Source organism: Sciurus carolinensis, chromosome 2 (assembly GCF_902686445.1).
Source record: "Sciurus carolinensis chromosome 2, mSciCar1.2, whole genome shotgun sequence".
In the NCBI taxonomy this organism is placed as follows: Eukaryota; Metazoa; Chordata; class Mammalia; order Rodentia; family Sciuridae; genus Sciurus; species Sciurus carolinensis.
The window spans coordinates 58771602-58791761 of NC_062214.1; the positions used below are offsets into that span (position 1 = coordinate 58771602).

At 52.9% G+C, this 20160-nt stretch overlaps 1 protein-coding gene across 1 annotated transcript in view; it reads left to right on the plus strand.

The window, feature by feature from the left end:
• The window catches only part of Klhl25 (kelch like family member 25), a 31171-nt gene extending 17558 nt beyond the window's left edge, over positions 1 to 13613 (plus strand). Inside the window, exons 2-3 of the mRNA XM_047542291.1 lie at positions 5061 to 6865; positions 11924 to 13613. Of these exons, the coding sequence (XP_047398247.1) occupies positions 5072 to 6841 (1770 nt within the window). The 5' untranslated portion in view covers positions 5061 to 5071 and the 3' untranslated portion in view covers positions 6842 to 6865; positions 11924 to 13613. The remainder of the gene's footprint in view (positions 1 to 5060; positions 6866 to 11923) is intronic.
• Positions 13614 to 20160: the final 6547 nt, after the last annotated feature.

The window sequence follows — 20160 nt, forward strand, 5'->3', positions numbered from 1 at the left end:
TCATTAAAATGGAACACTGGAGCCAGGTGCACATCTGTAATCCTAGCTACTCAGGGGGCTGCAGCAGGAGGATGGCAGAGGCCAGCCTGGGCAACCAGATACCTTGTCTCAAAATAAGAAGGGCTTGTGATATAGCTGGTGGTAAAGTGCTTGCCTAGCATGCTCAAGGCCCAAGATTAAAATCCCAGAATCGCAAAACAACAAAAAAATGGGAATGATGGAAATGGGCCTATGCAGGGCCCAGTTCTTGTGGTTTCACGTTTCTATGAAATCACTGTTGGAATCCTGGCTCCCCCAGTGCTCACCTGGGACCAGGAAGGGCAGGGCGCTTTGCCCTGCTCTCAGTGCTGGCTCCTGTAGTTGGACATGAACTACTGTGACATACGTTCACTGCACCAGAGCACCCAGCCTGGTGTGAGCTGAGGCCCAGCTGCTTGCTCCTCTCTGAGGATTATGTCTGGACTCAAAGACTGCCACACTGTTGAGAAGAGGGCAGCCCCCTTTTCCACCTTGTACCAAAGAGCCATATAGGTCAGCCCTGAGCTCTTAAGATGACCATGATCTATCCACAGGCCGGAGCCTCCCAAAAGCAGAGCAGGGAGCTTCTCTCCAACCCTGGCCTCCAGTGAAGAATGACAGACTCAGCCCAGCTTGCTGACTCCTAGGGTGGAGGGAGGTGAGGTGTTGGTGCTGTGTCCAGTGGAGTCAGGCCTCACAGAGAGCAGTACCCTTGTAGCAGCTTTAAAGGCCTCTTCTTCCGAAAATCTTACCCCCTTGGTTACTTTTTTTCCTCCTTCATTCGGGTTACTTTGTTTCCGTATGCACTTGATTAACATTCCAAGGATGCTAAGAGAAAGGAGAAAGCTGCCTATATTGTCATTTGGTGCATTTTAATAGTTTCTTTGCAGGTAGGGACTGCCAGGCAGAGTATGGGAGTGGCATTGTCCAGGTGATCAGTCCCTCTCAGCAGGATGATGAATTGCTGGTCTGTGGCATTGCAATATGTTATGCACTTACACTTTGTGCCTTCAATTCATCAAACCGTAGGGTGACGCTTAGTTAATCAGAACCACTCTGACATGTTTGTAGTGTAAAAGTATTTTATTGCTGGTGGCCCCTAAAGATAGGGAGGCTGCTGAGAGGGTCACACAGGGCTGCTGCTTACCTCTTGGATGCCCACCCACCTGCTACCTCTGCTTTACTTTGCTCTCTTGTGGCAGAGGCTCGGGACATAACGGTACTGAACATACAGATCTCAAATGATTGAAAATAATTCCTAAGTCCATTCTCCTCAGAGCCAGGGCGAGGTCCCTGGAGGTGAAAAGAACAGAGGGACATACACAGGAAGACCCCTTACCAAGGCAAGCAGCCTCTGATAACCGATTCAGGGCACTGATTTCCCTGTGAGTCCTAGTCCCATTCAGGACTCATGGTGGCAAGTGACTGAGCTCAACAGAGAGGGGCAATCTAGCAGTAGCCTGGCTTCAAGTCCTGCAGAAATGAGGGGCTCTGCTGTCCTCCTTCGGTGCAGCCTTCCGTCACGGGCAGGCAGCAGCAAGGCCATCATCCGCCTTGCTCCCAGCCCTGGTCCAGAGTCCAGTGAGCAGTCCTGGAGAAAGAGCCTGTGTCACTCCTAAAATTCTGTATACTTCTTAGGATAGTCTTCAGGCCCATCCGTGCTGTTAGGTCATCCCCACTGGGAGATTGGTGCAGTCTCACTGGCCAAGCCTGGCTGAATGTGCCTCTTGAGCCATTTAGGGCCAAATGCCCATCCTGGAGTGGGCACGGAGGGTGAAGGCGGCTGGCTCCCAGAGAACGGCCAGGTGTCAGCACAAGGAGGAAGGGAGTGTTGTGCTGGCCCAGTGACACACAGCCAGTGTCCCTCATGCACACATGGTTGCAGCCACCTGGGCAGCATTCACCGCCACTTCGATCTTCTTCCTTTCCTCTGGATCTAGATAGCAACTGGGGAGCAGTCAGGTTGGATGTTACGTGAAGTGAGTTTAGTGTGCTGAATGTGTCTCAGGACTGTTTCCCCGACAGAGAGGGACAGATGGGTCCAGTCCATCAAATTGAGGGACTGCTGTCCCATGCCGGGTGTTGGGGCACACCAGTAAGCACTGCACATGGTTCCCTCTTTGCTGGGCCTTCTGTGCAGCCAGAGAGACAATACCAAGTAACAGGCCTGGAATGTGTGTGGGTCTCAGCATCCCTCATCTGAAAATTGGGTCTAAGTGCCTCACTTGGGATGTGGCAAGCCAGTGGCTACTGTCACTGGGAGACCGGCTTAGAGACAGGTGCTGTCCAAAGGAGGTGGGAAGCTGAGAAACAGCCAGGCAGGTGCCTCTGCTGCTCTGGGTACAAAGGGACCCCCAGGATGGCAGCTGGTGGGAAGCAGCAACCTGCTCTGGTGCACATGAGAGTTGTTGGTGTCTTCATCATCAGACAGGCATTCGTGGGTAAGTTTAGCAAGACACTAGTCATCTCTGGGGCCCTGAGCTGCCCACTCAGCCATGGCTCTGAAGAGATCACTGCTTTATGGCCTTCTCAGGGCAGTTGTGTCTGCTTTGTTGGGATTTAAGCACTTTCAGCACTTTCTCAGTCCTTCGAGCTTACCTGTAACCCCTTCAGATGGAGTCTCTACCTGGATGTCCTCACCAATGCCCTGTGAACACAATACCCAGAGTGGAGGCCATGCCGCCCCTGCCTAGAGGCATAGACCTGGGATCCTTGAGGGGATGAGGGAGGGGCTACTGCACATGAGGGCACCGCCCACACCAGAAAACCCCTCAGGCCTCCATCTGTGGGCTTGGGGTATATTGTCCATGTGGCTGTGGGGAAAGCAAGTACTCTCTCCTCACCAGCCAGTCTGGGTCAGGCCTTGTGTATAACTGGTGGCACCCACCCACCCTTGGGTGGAAGAGGGCTTGAGCCTGAGAGTTCCAGGGTCCTGAACCAGAGTCCTTTTTAGTCCTTGGCTCTGAGCCTGCCTCCTGGCCTTCCCCCACCCTCCAATGTGGTCTACAAATCAGAGGTAATGCTTGCTTCATAAAATGGCCTGGCACAGTGTTGTGGGGTGAAGAGGGACAGGACAGAGTTTCTGGGTGAATGGCCACATTGGAGAAAGCGTCCAGTGATTGAGGGAGTGGAAGTTGGAACGAGGATTTAGCAATCACAGCAAGCTTTGGGGAAACGTGTTACAGGGTCCACAATTCATATTGGGCAATTCCCATGGGTTGGGGGCCTTGACAAAGCCTCCAGCTGACTGGTCAGCACAGCCTCTCAGCCTTCATGACTTCCTGTCCCAGGGCCCCAGCTTCAGGGACTCAGCGAGTGAATCATGGAGACCTGAGCCAGATGGGGATTTTACTTTATGAAAGGAAAGACAGGTACAGAGAAGGGAAGAGGTACCCCAGGGTGGTTGGTAGAGAAGAGATCCCTGTACACAGCCTGATAGCATCCTCACCTGCACTCCCAGGCTGGCGAACTTCATGACCTCGGGTATGCAGGTTCACACAATAGTGTCTGTGGCAGGACCCTGGCCCAAGGTCGGCTTGGAGCTCGGGGGCCTAAGCAGCAAGAGCAGGAGCAGGGACCTCACCCAGGCAGCTCTGATCACATTAGTTTGTGACTTTTCTGGTTCTTTGCTAAGGGAGGAGAGAGAAAAACGCAGTTTAACACTAATTTACAACTTCATTGAAGCATGAAATCATTTCCTTCCTTTACCAGATTATAGTTAAGTAGAAAATTAACTTGGGGTGGGGGCACGGGGAGTTATCTAACTTTTGAGAATTAAAAATGAAGAAGAAACATCGTTGTCCCCTTCACTGCTAGTAGAAGGAGGGCAGCACAGGCTTTGGGGTCAGGGCGCTGCAATGTGATTGGCTTCTTGGCTGCGTTTTCTTGAGGCATGTGATTTTTGCAGTCTGTTGGTGAAATCTTCCTTTCACAACACTAAATTGGGTCTTGATGGACTTTAAAATGCTTTGGAAATTTCCCAAATTCAAATTCAATTGCGTTTGGATCAAAGCCAAAGTGCTTTGAATCCTCCAAATTGAAGCAGGTGGTGAACCTCCGCCAGTCCAGTTGCACAGTTGTTGGGCCTAGCAGAACAGGAGGCAGTTGACACACCCTTGGTGGCCAGGATTCTGTGGTTTTCTGGAGGGTGAGGAATCTTTGGGCATTATGGCTGCTTTGGTGTTGATGGTGTCTTACTGTCATCCTGGGCCATTGTCTTGCTCTCCAGAGTAAGTCACTGGTGAGCCTCTGGTGAGCAGGCCTCACCTCAAACCCTCACTCATCCCAACTAGGCACAGCAGTCTCTGCAGACCCCACGTCCATGCTGAACATTCGGGGAGAAGGGGGTGTTTGCTACTACTGTTTGGAGATCAGCACAGGAAGGGCCTGCCAGGAGTAAGGGGTGGTATGGAAGGCTCTGCTTGGTGCTCACAGGTCCTAGGGAACATATTTAAAAAGTCCCCCATGGCAAACCCTGCAGGAATCAGAGCCTCTATGGGCTAATTGAGAATAACGATGGGGCCTCAGAAGTGGACAGCCTGCATGGGAATCCTGGCCCTGGATTCTGGCATAGCTGCTCTGCCTCTCTGAGCCTGGACTGCTCCCACTATGTAACGGGGGTCACAAGAGATTCTTCCCCTAAGGACTGTTCTGAGCATGCAGTGTGATCAGGGCACATGCTACTCAGTGCTGCCTTGGCCTCTGTCTGCACAAATCAGGGCGCCATCTTGCATGTGTTCTTCACTACGAGAGGCAGCCCCAGCTGGAGCTTGCCCCAGGGATGGCTCATCTTCAGCCCAAATATGTGTCCCAGAGTGTTTCCAACTGGGGAACAAACAAGTTTCTGCAGGGCAGAGGGAGACCCAGCCCTTGTGCCTGTTGTTCTTGGAGATGTGACTGAGGGAGTGGGGATGGTTTGTCAGAGCAGAGCAGACTTGAGGGGAAGGAGAGGACAAGGTGTGTGGTGCCGGGGGCTGATGGATGAGCCACCAAGAGGGGTTGTAGGCAGGAGGGGCCTCTCTCACCTGTCTTTTCCACTGCAGGTTGGCGGACCATGTCGGTCAGCGTCCATGAGACCCGCAAGTCACGGAGCAGTACAGGCTCCATGAACATCACCCTCTTCCACAAGGCTTCCCACCCGGACTGCGTGCTGGCCCACCTCAACACGCTGCGCAAGCATCGCATGTTCACCGACGTCACACTCTGGGCAGGCGACCGTGCCTTCCCCTGCCACCGCGCTGTGTTGGCTGCCTCCAGCCGCTACTTCGAGGCCATGTTCAGTCACGGCCTGCGGGAGAGCCGGGATGACACGGTCAACTTCCAGGACAACCTGCACCCCGAAGTGCTGGAGCTGCTGCTGGACTTTGCCTACTCCTCCCGCATCGTCATCAACGAAGAAAATGCGGAGTCACTGCTGGAGGCGGGCGACATGCTACAGTTCCACGATGTGCGGGACGCTGCCGCCGAGTTCCTGGAGAAGAACCTCTTCCCCTCCAACTGCCTGGGCATGATGCTGCTGTCGGACGCCCACCAGTGCCGCCGGCTGTACGAGTTCTCCTGGCGAATGTGCCTGGTGCACTTTGAGACTGTGCGGCAGAGCGAGGACTTCAACAGCCTGTCCAAGGACACGCTGCTGGACCTCATCTCCAGCGATGAGCTGGAGACCGAGGATGAGCGGGTAGTCTTTGAGGCCATCCTCCAGTGGGTGAAGCACGACCTGGAGGAGCGGAAGGCCCACCTGCCTGAGCTCTTGCGCAGTGTGCGGCTGGCCCTGCTGCCATCCGATTGCCTGAAGGAGGCTGTCTCCGGCGAGGCCCTCCTCATGGCGGACGAACGCACCAAACTCATCATAGATGAGGCCCTCCACTGCAAGACCAAGATCCTGCAGAATGATGGGGTGGTCACCAGCCCTTGCGCCCGGCCGCGCAAGGCAGGTCACACGCTGCTCATCCTGGGGGGCCAGACCTTCATGTGCGACAAGATCTACCAGGTGGACCACAAGGCCAAGGAGATCATCCCCAAGGCAGACCTGCCCAGCCCCCGAAAGGAGTTCAGTGCCTCTGCAATTGGCTGCAAGGTCTATGTGACTGGAGGCAGGGGCTCAGAGAATGGGGTCTCCAAAGACGTATGGGTGTATGACACTGTCCACGAGGAGTGGTCCAAGGCAGCGCCCATGCTGATCGCCCGCTTTGGCCATGGCTCAGCCGAGCTGGAGAACTGTCTCTACGTGGTAGGGGGACACACGTCCTTGGCAGGCGTCTTCCCAGCCTCACCTTCAGTCTCCCTGAAGCAAGTGGAGAAATATGACCCTGGATCCAACAAGTGGACGATGGTGGCCCCACTGCGGGATGGCGTCAGCAATGCTGCAGTGGTGAGTGCCAAGCTGAAACTTTTTGTTTTCGGGGGGACCAGCATCCACCGGGACATGGTATCCAAAGTCCAGTGCTATGACCCCCCAGAAAACCGGTGGACGATCAAGGCTGAGTGTCCCCAACCTTGGCGGTACACAGCTGCTGCTGTCCTGGGCAGCCAGATCTTCATCATGGGAGGTGACACAGAATTCACAGCTGCCTCAGCCTACCGCTTCGACTGTGAGACCAACCAGTGGACACGGATCGGGGACATGACCGCCAAGCGTATGTCCTGCCACGCCCTGGCTTCAGGAAACAAGCTCTACGTGGTCGGGGGCTACTTTGGGACCCAGAGGTGTAAGACCCTAGACTGCTATGACCCTACTTCGGACACGTGGAACTGCATTACCACCGTGCCCTACTCACTCATTCCCACAGCCTTCGTCAGCACCTGGAAGCACCTGCCGGCGTGAGGAGCACCTGCAGAGCCCGGCCAGGTGAGCCCCAGCAGCCTGGGCCTGCTCTGAACCCCCAGGAGTGCCAGGAAGACACACTCCTGCTTGTCCTCACTCTGGATAATGGTTGCTGTGTCTTCCGGGGAAGGCTAGGTGGTGAGCAGCAGATGACTGGGATTTAGGGACAGGCGGCCCTGGGTTGAGGCCAGGGTGGGCATGTTTGGTGGAATGTAAGGGAATGTCTCTCTCCCTTTAGTGCATGAGATGGACAGAGGCCGGCCTTAAAGCAGGCAGGCAGTGGGCATGTGAATTAAGGGAGGTCATTTCTCCAGGCCTCAGAGTGGGGCTTGCCATGGAGCAGGTGCCCATGAGTCTGTTGGTCTCTGTTCTTAGCCCCACGGTTTTGTGAAATTGTTACATGAAAATAAGCAAAGGTGCCACAGATGGAGAGAGCCAAGTGACACATCGGGCTCTTTGGAGGGTGAAAGGAGTGAGAGGAGACACCAGGAAGAACTTAGGCCAGGTCCAGGATGAGCAGAGTCTGGTGAGGGGAAGGAGCAGAGGGAGAAAGGTCTGCCCTGACCCTGCCTCTTCTGAGGGGGGGGCATGGTTTTTCCTGTAGCTGGTTGGGGGCAACATCAAGTGTCAAGTACCAAAACTGGAAGAGGGCATCCAAGCCAGCCTGGCAGGGTGCTCCAGGAGGGACCGGCAAGGGTAGTGGGTTCTTAGGCACCAGAGAAGGATTCTGTATGCTAGACGTGCTCTCCATAGTCAGGTCCCAGAAAAGGCTAGCATGTCACTAGCCCTGTTCTATGTCCCACCTTAAAGCTGTCCTGTGCTCCTCACACCTAGGATGGAAAATGGAAGATGGGTCCCTGGGGCCTGGGAGGGCTGGAGGTGTAGTGTAGCAGCAGGAGGATGGCCTGGAGGAGCCTTCCTGCATGGGGACCAAGATGCCCTCCCCCGGCTGGCACCAGCGACCCAGCTCTGGTCTGGCCCCACCTGCCTCCTGCTCTTGCAGTGCTGCAGGACCCCTGTGCAGGCTTGGGCACAGACCCCTTTAGTCCAGGTCACAGAATCTGGGCCAGGAGGTAGCCAGAGCCAAAATATTAATTTCCTCAGTGGATAGGCAGTCACTGAAACGAATGCTTGACAACTCGACACAGTGACAGCAGTCCTTAGCTGGGACTGCTTCTAAACAAAAGCTGATGTCTCAGCTCTTAAATGAGACCCAGCCAAACCTTTGAATCTCTTAAAAGGCCCGGCAGACCTCAGTAAGCACAGGGTGCCAAGCTCTTAAGAGCCAGCCTGAGTAAGAACTGCCCTTGGTTCTGTGTAAGGCCTTTCTGATTTGGTTTGTTTTGTTTTAATCTGCTGTCTTCCTCTTTGGGAGAAAAATCTGACCCTGCCAAATTTCTTACTCTTGAGGAATAAGCTTCAAAGAGGATATTGGCTCCTCTGATTGATGACCTCTTCTGACTCTAAAAACCTGGGATATTCACAGGTGGATGGTCACCTGCAGGGTGGAGGCTCCTGCTTAGACTGGGGTGGAGGGTATGTGTGTGTCTGTCCATCTCTGGAACCCTAGCCCAGTTCTTCCTCAAGTGGGAAAGGTAGGGGCAGGGACAGGCTGTCCACCCTGGATCATGTTCCTGTCACCTGTCCCTGCCTGGTAGGGTGGGAACAGCTCAGCTGGACCTGGCAACCCTTGTGGTTTTCAGGAATTTCTCTGCTTTGGGGACCTGGGAAGGGCGAAGCACATGTTGGCTCTGACTCTTATGATTGCTTGGCCCCGGACAGGTTATTTCGTTCTGGAGGCTCAGCTTTCCTCTGGACAGTGGGAATGAACGTCATGTTGCTCACAATACTTGGCTAGAGATTAAATGAGGGGCCAGCGTCAGAGGCTGCTTTTTTAAGGGGGAGGATGGTGATGATGATGACTTTAGGATACTGGGCTACAGGGGTCTCCATGTCCCTAGCTCATCCTCACAGTCGCAGTTGCTGTACTTTGGGTACCTTCTGCATGCCCACCAGAGTGCTACAGAGGCTTTTGTCCAGTTGGTCTTCCCTGGTGCATGCTAGGGTGCTGTCATCAGCCCGGCTTAGGGATGAGGAAGTGGGCACAGAGAGGCTAATTGCACAAGAGCCAGCCAGTCCAGATGGGCTGGGGCTGCAGGCTTCCTGAGCTCCTGTGCTGGGAGCTCCAGGTTGCTCTTAGGCTCCAGCTGTCGCTCTAACTGTGTCCTTTTCATGGACCCTAACAGCCAAGAGGAGTCCTCCTTGCAACTTCCCGCTGTCTAGACCTCCCCTCCCCTGACTTCTGTCCCCTCTGGTGAACCCTGGGTTGTTCCAGGCTCTGCAGGCAGCTGCTCCTTTGCCACTTCTGCCTGGACAGCTTTGCTCAGAGTCTCCAGATTCTCCTCAAAGGCAGCTTCTTCTCTGGGAAGGCCACCCTATTTACTCCAGCATATTTACTCCAGTGTCACAGTAAGATGATGGTTGGCAGGGGGACCCTGGAGCTAGGTGTGCCCCACTTCCCTGGGTTGCCCACTAAGGGTGGACTTGCCCCCAAACATCCTTTCCTTTTCCCTCTTCTCCTTCTCCCCGCATCCCTCCCCACCCCCACCCCCTGGCTCAAGGCTTTAGAACATGTGCTAGTGTCCAGAGAGCTTGTCTCCTCCTTGCAGGCCTTAGTGGGGCACTGGGCTCAGGGGCTCCAGTCTCAGCTCGGTCACTAGGGAGCCCGTCCCCCCAGGAGCCTGCAGTTACTCGTGCCTGTGAAAAGCCTAGGAATAGAGTGACACCTGGGTCTCCATGGGGCAGCGCAAGTCCAGCAGGCAGACCCTACGCCAGCAGCCCTCGGCTTAGGCGTTTGCTGTGCCTGCTGCCCACAGGCAGTGGGATGACTGGGCCATTATCTACAATGGAGATTTGTTTCATTTCACAATGAGGAAATAGGCCCCAGAGAAGAGGCTGCCAAAACTTAGGAGGCCCATTCAGGGATGACCTTGGGACTAGCCTGAGAGCAGCTGTGTGATATGAGACGGAACACGGGAGCCTGTCATGTGGCTCCCCACATGCCCTGTCTTTAGGGTACCATGTCTCCCTCAGCAGCCAGAGGTGTATAACCCTCCCCCGACACTGGTGGCAGTGGGGTCTTGCCCTGAGGGGACGGCATACCAGCATGTGGTGTGCTGGGGTGGGGCCTAGTGACTGGGATAGCCCTCTCATGGGGACTTTGAGCAGCCAGGCCCTAAAGATTTGGTGTTGCCACCTACAGCATCATGAGGGGGCCTCATGATTTGGGAGGAACTTGGAGAAATTTGTGGGACCTTCACTAGTCCACTAAGCAGCCACCTTGCCCAGCTCAGCCCAGGCTTCTAGAAACTTGCTGGTACCTGGAGATGGCAAGTAATTCCTGCAGGGCAGGAATACCCAGTGCTGGTTTAATTTTTTTTTTTTTTATGTTGCTTAAATACATAGAAACATACAACTAGATAAAAGCTCCTCATGTTTGTAGTCTTACACAACTGTAAAGCTAACACAGATGTACAGGTTAAATGCAGCAAAAGCACTAAGACCCTTAAGACTCCAGCATCCATGATGTTGTGCAGAGACTGTGCTGCCTCTGCCTCTTGGAGTGAATGGGTGCACGGGCAGCCTGCCTGTGCCCCAGGACCCCCTTGGGCAGCCTGGCATTTGGGGTTCAGCTGTGCCTCCTTGGTTTAGGGCTGCCTCAGAGCCCACAGCACATCCAGGACTGACTGGAGTAAGAACTTCTTGGGTGCTGAAACTGTGCGTGGACACACAAGGGCACCAAAAGACCCTTGTGAAGGATTCTAATTCCTCCCTTCAATTTGGGAGACCCTGTGTTGATAAACTCAGGTCTGTGGGGTTCCTCCCTTGCTGCCCCGAGGGCTTTGCCCTCACCTCCAGGTCCTCCACCTGCCCTGTGCTCTGTCCTGCAGGGTGCGTCTGTCTGAATTCACTCATCTCAGGAGCTGCAGCCTGGCCAGGGGAATCTCTCCCTGGACTCAGATCTCCGGCCACATCCCTCCTCAGGGCAGGGCTAGGTTTGCCAAGCTGTTGCTGAGAACCACAGCAGCAAATCAGCTTTTCTCCCTGCTTCGGGACTGCTCCCCACAAAGCCTCCCACAGGCCTTGGGTTCTCTTGCTTCTCTGGGAAGCATCATCACCCTTTCTTCCAAGGGAAGCACTGCCACTCAAAGCAGGTGCATGCTGATGAGAACGGAGCACTGGAGTGAGCTTCCCGACCACAGGGATAGTCTCTCCTGTTCACCACCTTGTCCCCACAGCCAGGAGTCAAGAGGCTGTGCAGTAAATGTTTGTCTGCAGCACACATGAGCATGCTGGCTATTGTCCGCAGCCCGTCTACTGCTTATTACTCTCAACAGCATGGCCAACATGCCTGCCTCCTCGCTTCTCACAGACCCTCCTCCGTCTGCCCTTGTGTTTCTGCCTCACTAGCCTAATTTTATTTATATTCTCAGATGTACCAAATTCTCACCTCAGGGTCTTTGCACATGCTGTTCCTTCTGTCTAGGCTGCTGTTTCCTTCTAGCTTACTCCTGCCCATCCTCCTGGTCTCAGGTTAAATATTACTCATTTCCCACATCCTCTGCCAAAATAAAATGAAGGTCATGGCTCTACTCTCAGTTTTAAATTTGTTATTTGTGGTGCTTCTCTCCGTATGATTATTTATACAAGTTTGCAGTTTCCCCTACAAGGACATGGGTGGGGACAGTGGCTGTGTGTGTCTGCCCTCCTGTGCCCCCAGGCCACCAGGGTGCCTACCAGGGCGAGGGTGAACAGGGAATGTGGTTGTGATGAATGATGGGCAGATGGGTTGTGTCCCATGTTGCAGGTGAGGAAACCTCGGCGTGGGGAGGACAATGGGTTGTTGAGGCTGCGCAGCTGGTGATTGGTGAGCTGTGTTTTTACTCTAGGGCTTCTGCTGTCAGCACCTGAGTTCCAGCGCTGATATGCAGCCTCTTGATTTTGTTCCAGTTTAGGGCAGAAGAGCATGGTCACTGATTCATTCATTCATTCATTCATTCTCTCCCACTCTCTCCTCCACAGACTCTCCGTCTCTCCTGCCCCATGGCTGTGGCCCTCACTGTCACAGAGTTGCCTTGACCCTGTCTGCCACAGTGCAGAGCTCTCTGAGTGGCCAGAAGCCTACTACACCAGCTCCAGGCAGCAGCAACCTCAGGCTGTTCTGAGCTCTAGACAAGAGAAGCGAAGCTGCCTCCTGTGTTCCGTGGCCCCTGGAGGCCTCTTCAGCTTCGAGTGGTTTGCATGGGAAGAAGATTGACCAGAGGGGCAGGGGTGCCAGCAGAACTCCCCTGGGCCTTAGGGGAGGACACTCTTGCAGAGGCTTGAGGTCATCTGTCAGCAAGTCCTGGACTTGGGCTGGGTGGTCAGGGGCAGAGAAGGGTTGGGGTGGCAGCACAGGAGAGCTTCTGGTCACTTAGCACTGATGGCACAGCCTTTGATTCTAGGACTGCCCTGTGGGGTGCTGTAATGTCACCCACAGTTGTTATCCCAGGCCTCAGGAAGGCATGTCCACCAGAGTGAATAGAAGACCGCTGAGGAGAAAACAGCTGGGATTTTATAAAGGCAGAAACCCCACCTGGTGACCTCATTGACATCTGCAAGCCTTCATTAGCAAATGCACTCAGGCCCCTAAGGCCAAAGGGGAGATTTCCTATGGGCAGTGCCCCAAGGATGCCCTCAAACCTCAGCCAGCCCACTGGGGACCAGGCCCTAGGGTGCTGTGCCAGCTGTGGGACAGATGCTCCTGCCCAGGAGGCTGGGGTGACTCAGCAGGACTCTAGGCCCCAGGAACCATCCCCTCCTCAGCCCACCCTAAGAGGCACAGGTGCATTGGGGCCAGATTCGTCTTGGTATGGAGGATGGTGACAGGACTCCAGCCAGTGCCCATTATCCTCTCTAATGGCTTGGCCTTGTAGCAGTGACACTGCATCCTGACTCATTTGCTCTGTGAGCTCAAAAAGTAATAGATGGTCCCAGGAGAATTGCAGACACTTACTTATTGCTGTTACCTCCTGATTCTCGGGTAGCCCCTCGTCACTGTACTCCCAACATCCAGACTGCACGGAGGTCAGCAGCTGACCTCCAGTGAGCACCCTGACACCTGGTGTCAGACTTCAGAGTCAGTCCTCACACCGCCTGGGGAAAGAGGGGCTGTGGTGCCATGGCAGGAGGCTGGGCAGGGCTGCCTAACTGACCTGTGGCTTCCCAGGCCACCTGCCATTTGCATGTGCTGCTTGTCTGACTCAGGAGTGGGATTCAAGTGGGCTACGCTGCTGATAGAGATGCGGGACCCAGACCAGTTATTTAATTGCCCCAAATGTCCCCACTAGCTCTGGTGCTGTCCCTGTGGGTGTCTCTTGGGGAGTGGGACTTTGGGCTGGGTTTGCCTGTGGACATGCTCCAGTGGTCAGTCACCAGGAGAGAGCTGGAAGTGGTGGTTGCTTCCGGTGGTCCCTTAGACTCCATACCCCACCCGTCTCAGAGACCAGCCTGTGCTCTCAGGCTGCACCCAGGAGGCTACCCTGCTGAAGAACTTGGGGCTCTTGGGCCCTGCAGCTGGTGCAAGATCTGCAGGCCTGCAGGGAGTGGCCCTTGACCTTGTGGGCTGCCAAGCTGAGATAAAGCACACTTCTCACAGCACAAAGGACCCAGCCATGGTGCTTTCCCCCAAAGTTGTGTTGCTTTTATCAGTTTTCTAACTTAATAAAAAGAGTTGAGAAAATTCTTGGCCTTCCTTGGGTGCTGGACCAGTCTCGGCAGACTTGAGTTCCTGCCTGCCGCCAGGGCCTGGAGTGTGCCTGTTGGCATTGTCATTGGCCTCTGCATCAGGGGCGTGTGGGGACCTACAGGAGGAATGGATTCTCCCTCCTCCTGGAGTGTTGTCGCCCCAGAACCCTTTGATCTTGGAGAATCCTGATCTGCTCCCCCCTCAGTTGGAATTGTAACCCCATCCCTGTCAACAGGCAGGAGGTTTGTGTCATGTGGGCCCCTGACTGGCGCATAGGTGTGAAAGCAACAAGCACCACGAAGGTGGGTGTGACGACAAGCAGCTTCCAGACCTCAGCACTCCTGTCGCCGCCTCTGCGCGCTTCACACTGAACACAGGAATGCCCTGCTTGCAGTCAATGCCCTGTTTCCTGTTACCACATGGTTCCCCCACCGCCGGCCATCCCATCAGCACTCCAGTGGGTAGGAAGGGGAGCAGAGGCATTGACAGACGAGCCTCTATGGGCATGACCCAGAATTTGCAACAAAACTTGTGTACCCTTCCAAGGCCTGGAACAAACGTAGCCCCATCTCTGTGTGGCCTCTGGGGAGGCTGGGAAGTGCCCAGCTAAAACTCCAGGACTCTGTCACTAGATGAGGGAAGATGGTTGTTGATGGACGGGTAGCCGCCGCCTCCTCTATAAGCTGGTCTGGAATTGGAAGGAACCTGTTCACCCTGGCCTGCCTCTCCTCCTCAGGGAGCTGCCGAGGCCAAACATTTGGAACTGTCCATCCCGAGAGCCTGGCTCTGCTCATGAGTTTTGGTCCACCTCCCACTGTGTGTTGCCCACTGACCAGTACTTTGCATAATTACTTCTCTTACCCTTCACAGTCACCCTCTTGACCTTTTTGCTCAGAGGTCACAGTAATTTGCCCAAGGGCTCATACTGGTAATAGTAGTTAAGTGCCACATTGTCACCTACTGAGTATAAGGGCTCTACTGGCCTGGTCTCAGGTCTGATGACCTCACCCTTGGTTATACCATTTGCTTCTCTAATTAGAGTCGATGATGCAGGGTTAATAGAAGGAGCTGAGGTCAGGTTCTGTAAAGCACTAAATACACGACCAGCACCTGGAGAGCCCTGATCCCAGGGAAATGCTGCTGTAGTGGACCAATCCATGCGCTACCTCAAGCAGGGAAGGGGGACTTACCCTCAGTCACTGACCAGCAGGCTTAGAACATGACCTCTCAGGGACCAGACTGAATCTGGGATGGAGCTTTGGAAAGGAAGGAACCCTCCCCATCCACCAGTGTGGGGCAGGTTTCTCTGGAGTCCTTAGGAGGCTGATGGAGCTTTCCTGGCTTGTGGCAATAGAACTGGGCGTTTCAGAGATTTTAGCGTCCTGCAGGCTTGCTGGAGACACTACGTGAACAGGGCAGGGTTTCCCTACAGTTAAAGGAACTTTTCCTCCACCGAGGAGCTGAGAGGGGAACCCGGACTCCTCAATTCAGTGGCATGATAACCAACCCTTGCTCAATACCCACAGCTGTAAATCCTAATGGGCAAAGAAAACCTTTAGAGACACGATTGTCTTTAAACAAGCTCAGTTTGGAAAGAAACTTCGGTGCATCTGGGTCATCCCCGAGTGGGTATTTTGTGTAGTAAGGGACTTTCACTCTCTATCAAGATGGTCCCCAGTCCTACCCCATTGGCAGGAACTGGGTGTGCCCTTGGAGGAGGGTGGTCTCAGCACCACTTGACCGCCTCATGTGACTCAGCACATTCGGCAATTCAGGCCCTGCCCAGGGAGCCTGGGGTGGTTCAGGGTAAGTTTTCCAGGATGTGAGTTATGTTAAAATTCAGGTTATGGTGCCAGGAGCTGTGGAGCTACCAGCGGCCAGGAGGCGTGAATGAATTCTCCCCAGTGCCAAAGAGAGAACTTGGCCCTGTCCACACCTTGAACTCCGACTTCTAGCCTCCAGGTGGGTGAGAATGCATTTCTGTTGTTGAACCCACTCGGTTGTGGTGCTTTGTTATGGCAGCCCTAGCAGATAGGTCACAACAGGTGCCTCTACTGCGTTTTTTGTGGGGTGTAGCTCAGCGGTAGAGTATGTACTTAGCACACAGGAGGCTCTGAATTCGATCCCCTGCACCAATAAAATAAGAGCATTCTCCTGAGGAGTGCACCACATTTGCCAGCTGGCCAGAGAGGGCAAGAGCCCTGCAGAGGTTAGGAAACCCTGTCTTTAGATATCAGGAGGACACAGGGTGCTCAGAACACTCTGTCTATCCCCACAGGGTACCCGTGGGTCTCAGCTCAGTGGAGAGGAAGCCAGTGGCTGCAGGCTGGTGCAATGCCCCATCAGGACTCAAGCCAGGTACCGCAACATGTCTTTTTCTGGGGTCCGGATCCAGGGAAGAGCAAGTGCATGCAGCCTTCAAGGGAGATCCGTGCTGAGAACGTGACTCAGGCCTGGTAAATAAGAATAGGTTGGGGTCTCCCCTCCTCCTGCCCTGTTGCACACTCCAGCAGCACCAGTCTGGCTTTACTGTGCGTGTCCTGGAGCCAGCCCTGGAGAACCACTTTAGCAAGCTGTCTCCCATGTTAGGGCGCTGGGGGCTCCCTCAGGCCCAGTGGAGTTCCACCTGCAGGCCTTTGCTGGTTGTAGAGAGCTGCTCCTGGGTTTCACTTCAGAACAGCCCTGGGCCAGCAGAAATGCTTGGTGAGCCTGGTAGGAGTCCTGAATATCCTGTGCCAGTGGGGACCCCTAGATGCAGGGCGCACTTCCTTCACTTGGAAACTGAGATTCAGTAACTATGCTAGGGTCAGCCATCCCTATATATTTGGGTTTTTTATTTGTGTTTGTGTACATTTTTTTTTTGATACTGGGAGTTGAACCCAGGGTGCTTCACCACTGAGCTATACCCTCAGCCCTTCTGAGACAGGCTCTCACTAAGTTGCCTGGGTGATCCTCCTATCTCAGTCCTCTGAGTCCCAGAATTATAGGCATGTGCCACCACACCCAGCATTCTTAGCTTATTTTTTATTCACTCACCTGGCTACCAGGTGCTTGCTCAAACTAGAACTTACTGGCCAACGTTGTTTAAAAAAAAAAAAAACAAAACATATATATATATATATATATATATATATATATATTTATGAAGTGAGGTGGCAGAGGCAGGGATCTGAGTTCACACTGCACTCCACTCCTTCTAGGTGCACTTCTGTCTGATGTCAGTGTGCACACATTTTGGAACACCACTCATCAATACAGACATCTCTGCTGGGCTTTTTTTGGGGTACTCCACACCATCCCGTGTGGGTGGTACCATGTAGCAATCACACACATGTGGCAGAGCATCCCAAATTAGCTGTGTCCTTCAACCAGATACTTAAGTTCCTTGCATCTCTGTTGCCAGATCTGGGACATTAGTTGTGACCATTTCCATGGCTTTTATGAGAATTGAATAAGTTAAGGGCACATCTGAAAGGTCCTGCAAATATTGCCTGGGGCTCAGGAAGTGCTTAATAGTCGTGAGCTGTTTTTGTTGTGTGGTTATTTGGCTAAGCACATTGACCTTTCACTATGTCACAACCCATGCAGCCTGTCCCCTGTACATAACCCAGGGCTGATTCCCTTATGTCAGTTTGTATGTTGGTGGCTTATCACATGACCATGAACTTTGTACGAGTTGCTTTTTTCCCCTCCTTGTGTCAATGCTTTGACTATGTTCTACGCCAGCATGGGTTTTGAGGTTCGAGTGCACTGTGGTCTGATGGAAAAGACAGGCTATGAGGTCAAAGGGCAAGGTCTTGAGCAGGCGAGCTGCCCTGGGAGCCAAGCAGATCTGGATTCAGATCTGGTGGCATCTGTCTCTAGCTGCCTGGCCCTGGGTAAAATTCTCTTTCTGGGCTGTTTCTGTAAAGAAGGCCAGTGCCCTACCTGATAGGGTTGTTGACGGGCTTATAAGAAAATGTGTATTTCTTTCCTTAAAAACCACATTGGGTTTGGAATAGATCAGGTATAGGGAGGACGGTGTGAGCTGTGTCCCTCTCCTAAATAGTCTCAGCCTAAGGCTCTGGCAGGGAAATCAGGATGTCCTGAGACGTAGACCTTGGTGGTGGAGCCAGTGGGGAGCAGCGTGTCCCAGGCGCCTCTGCCCCTCTAGTTTAGGGCCTCCTCTCGCCCACGGTGGTTTGACTGAAACACTGGCCATCTGAGCCCAGGAGTTGCCTTCAGAGGGAAGGTGAGCCAAGCAGGACAGCAGCTTAAGCTCGGTTTCAGGGTCTGGTCCCTGAATGTGGGGCATCTTGCTCTGGCCCTGGTCTGGGCCGGCTGGATGCCTGGAGCTCGGGCCCTCAGGGTCTGCATCTGCATTAGGCAGTGGCTTTTTTAGATGCTCAAAAACTCACTGATTGGGTTGAATTAAGTAGAGCTGGGCAACTTCCTTGTCCTTTCTGCAGCCAAGGGAAAGGAGTGTTGCTCTAATACCCCAGAAGCTTCCAGACATGGGCTACATGATCAATTATCTGATCTGTGTTGCACCAGCCTGGGCCCCAGACTGTTGGCTGTCCTCTCCCCAGGGCCCAGAGGGCCAGTCTCCCAGGAGGTGACAGCTTTCATATGCTCAGGCATCTCTGTGCCCAACTGCCTCTTGGGGGTCTCTTACCAGGTCTGGGGCCAGGGAGGGATCAGGATGGCAAAGTGTCCTCTGGGCCATGGCACTGAGGACAAACACCAGCTCTGAGAGCTAGGTGCTTTGTATGCCAGTGCCATGAACCCTGGTTCTGACATTTTAAAGACTATAGTTATTAACGCTGTTAATAAACAGCTTTCTGCTGTTTCCATACATGTGTGCATCATGCCTGGTTGGAACCTTCCCTCCTAATACTTCTGTCCTCTCCCTTCTCCCCTCCCCGTGGTTCCATTCTCCTTCCCCATTAGTCCTCTTTTTAATTTCAGGGTTTTTTTTTTTTTTTTTTTTTTTTCCTTTTCCTTTTCCTTCAGTTTTCACATATGAGAGAACACATGCAATACCTCTCTCTCTGTGTCTGGCTTATTTCACTTAACATGATGAGCGTAGTTCTGATTTGCATGTTACCGATGGCTAAAAACGTTGAGTAAATGCTTAACAAATGTATTTCTTCTTTTGAAAACTGTCTGTTCAGACCTTTAGACCATTAATTAGTTGAATTATTTGTTCTTTTGTTAACTTTTTGGAGTCCTTCATACATTCTGGATGTTGCTGCTCTGTCAGATGGGGAGCCCCACCTCTGTCCTTTTGTAGCAAGGACACTAGGGCTCTGTGAGGCTCACAGTTCCAGGCCCCAAACTAGGAGCCAGTTCCTAGTTAGACCAGAGGGCACCAGGGGCCAGTCTCTTCCACACCCCAGCTTTCCACTTCTCACAGATAGTAATGAGTAATGAGATTTTAAAAGCCATACCAGAAAGCCCAGGGCTGCGTGGGTTGTGCCCAAAGTGGGGTGCCAGGGATCCCAGCTCCCCCTCCACTCACCAAGCCTGGCTTCTTTTTTCTCATTCACACAGACTTCTTGCTAGGCAGCGAGTCCCTGTCAACCCCACCCCCCACAAGGGGTCTGAGCTCTGCTGGGGGTCAAGGCAAGACCTCACAGAGCTTCCAGCTAAGCCTTAGGACATTTTCCTCAGTTTGTGGGAACAGCTGGTGGGCCCACATTGAGGCAGGGTGGTCCAGACACCAGCTCTCCTTGTATGCAGATGACCTGCCTTAGGAAGTCCCTTTTCTCCTCCAGCTTCTATTCCTTATTTGTTTATACACACACACACACACACACACACACACATACACACACACTAATATTGCTGTTGTGAGGACTAAACTGAATAGAGTAAATAAAAAGTTTACTAGATTTCCATTAACAATGCTCACTTCCTTTACCCCATGTAAGGTTCCATTTGATAGGTGGTGTGTGTTAGGAAATCAAACAAACAATCCAGAGACAAGAAAGCAGGGGGCTGGGGATGTGGCTCAGTGGTACAGCACTTGGCTACTAGCATGTGTGAGGCACTGGGTTCCATCCTCAGCACCACATAAAAATGGGTAAATAAAATAAAGGTATTATATCCATCTACAACTAAAAAAAAATATTTAAAAAAAACAGTCTAATTTCTCTGGGAAGTCAAAGGAAACTCCATTAGAAATACATATTTCTCTTTTAGCCTTGGTTGCCAAGAAGCCCAGAGGAGTGGTTTAGCACCCCTGGGTTCAATCCCTGGTACTAAACAAATGTGAAATGTCCTAAGTAGAATATGTCTCTGTGTAGAATATAACTATAATTTTGCTAACGTCTTCATGAAATATTGCTAGTTTATTCCAGATGATGGGATTATAGGTGTTTAGAAATGTTTTTTTAAATGACTGTTAGCCCAACATGGTGGCACATATTATAATCCCAACAACTCTGGAAGCTGAGGCAGGAGGACTGCAAGTTCAAAGCCAGCCTGGGCAATATTGTGAGACTCTCAAAATAAAAAATAAAAATTGCCGGGGATATAGCTCAGTGGTAAA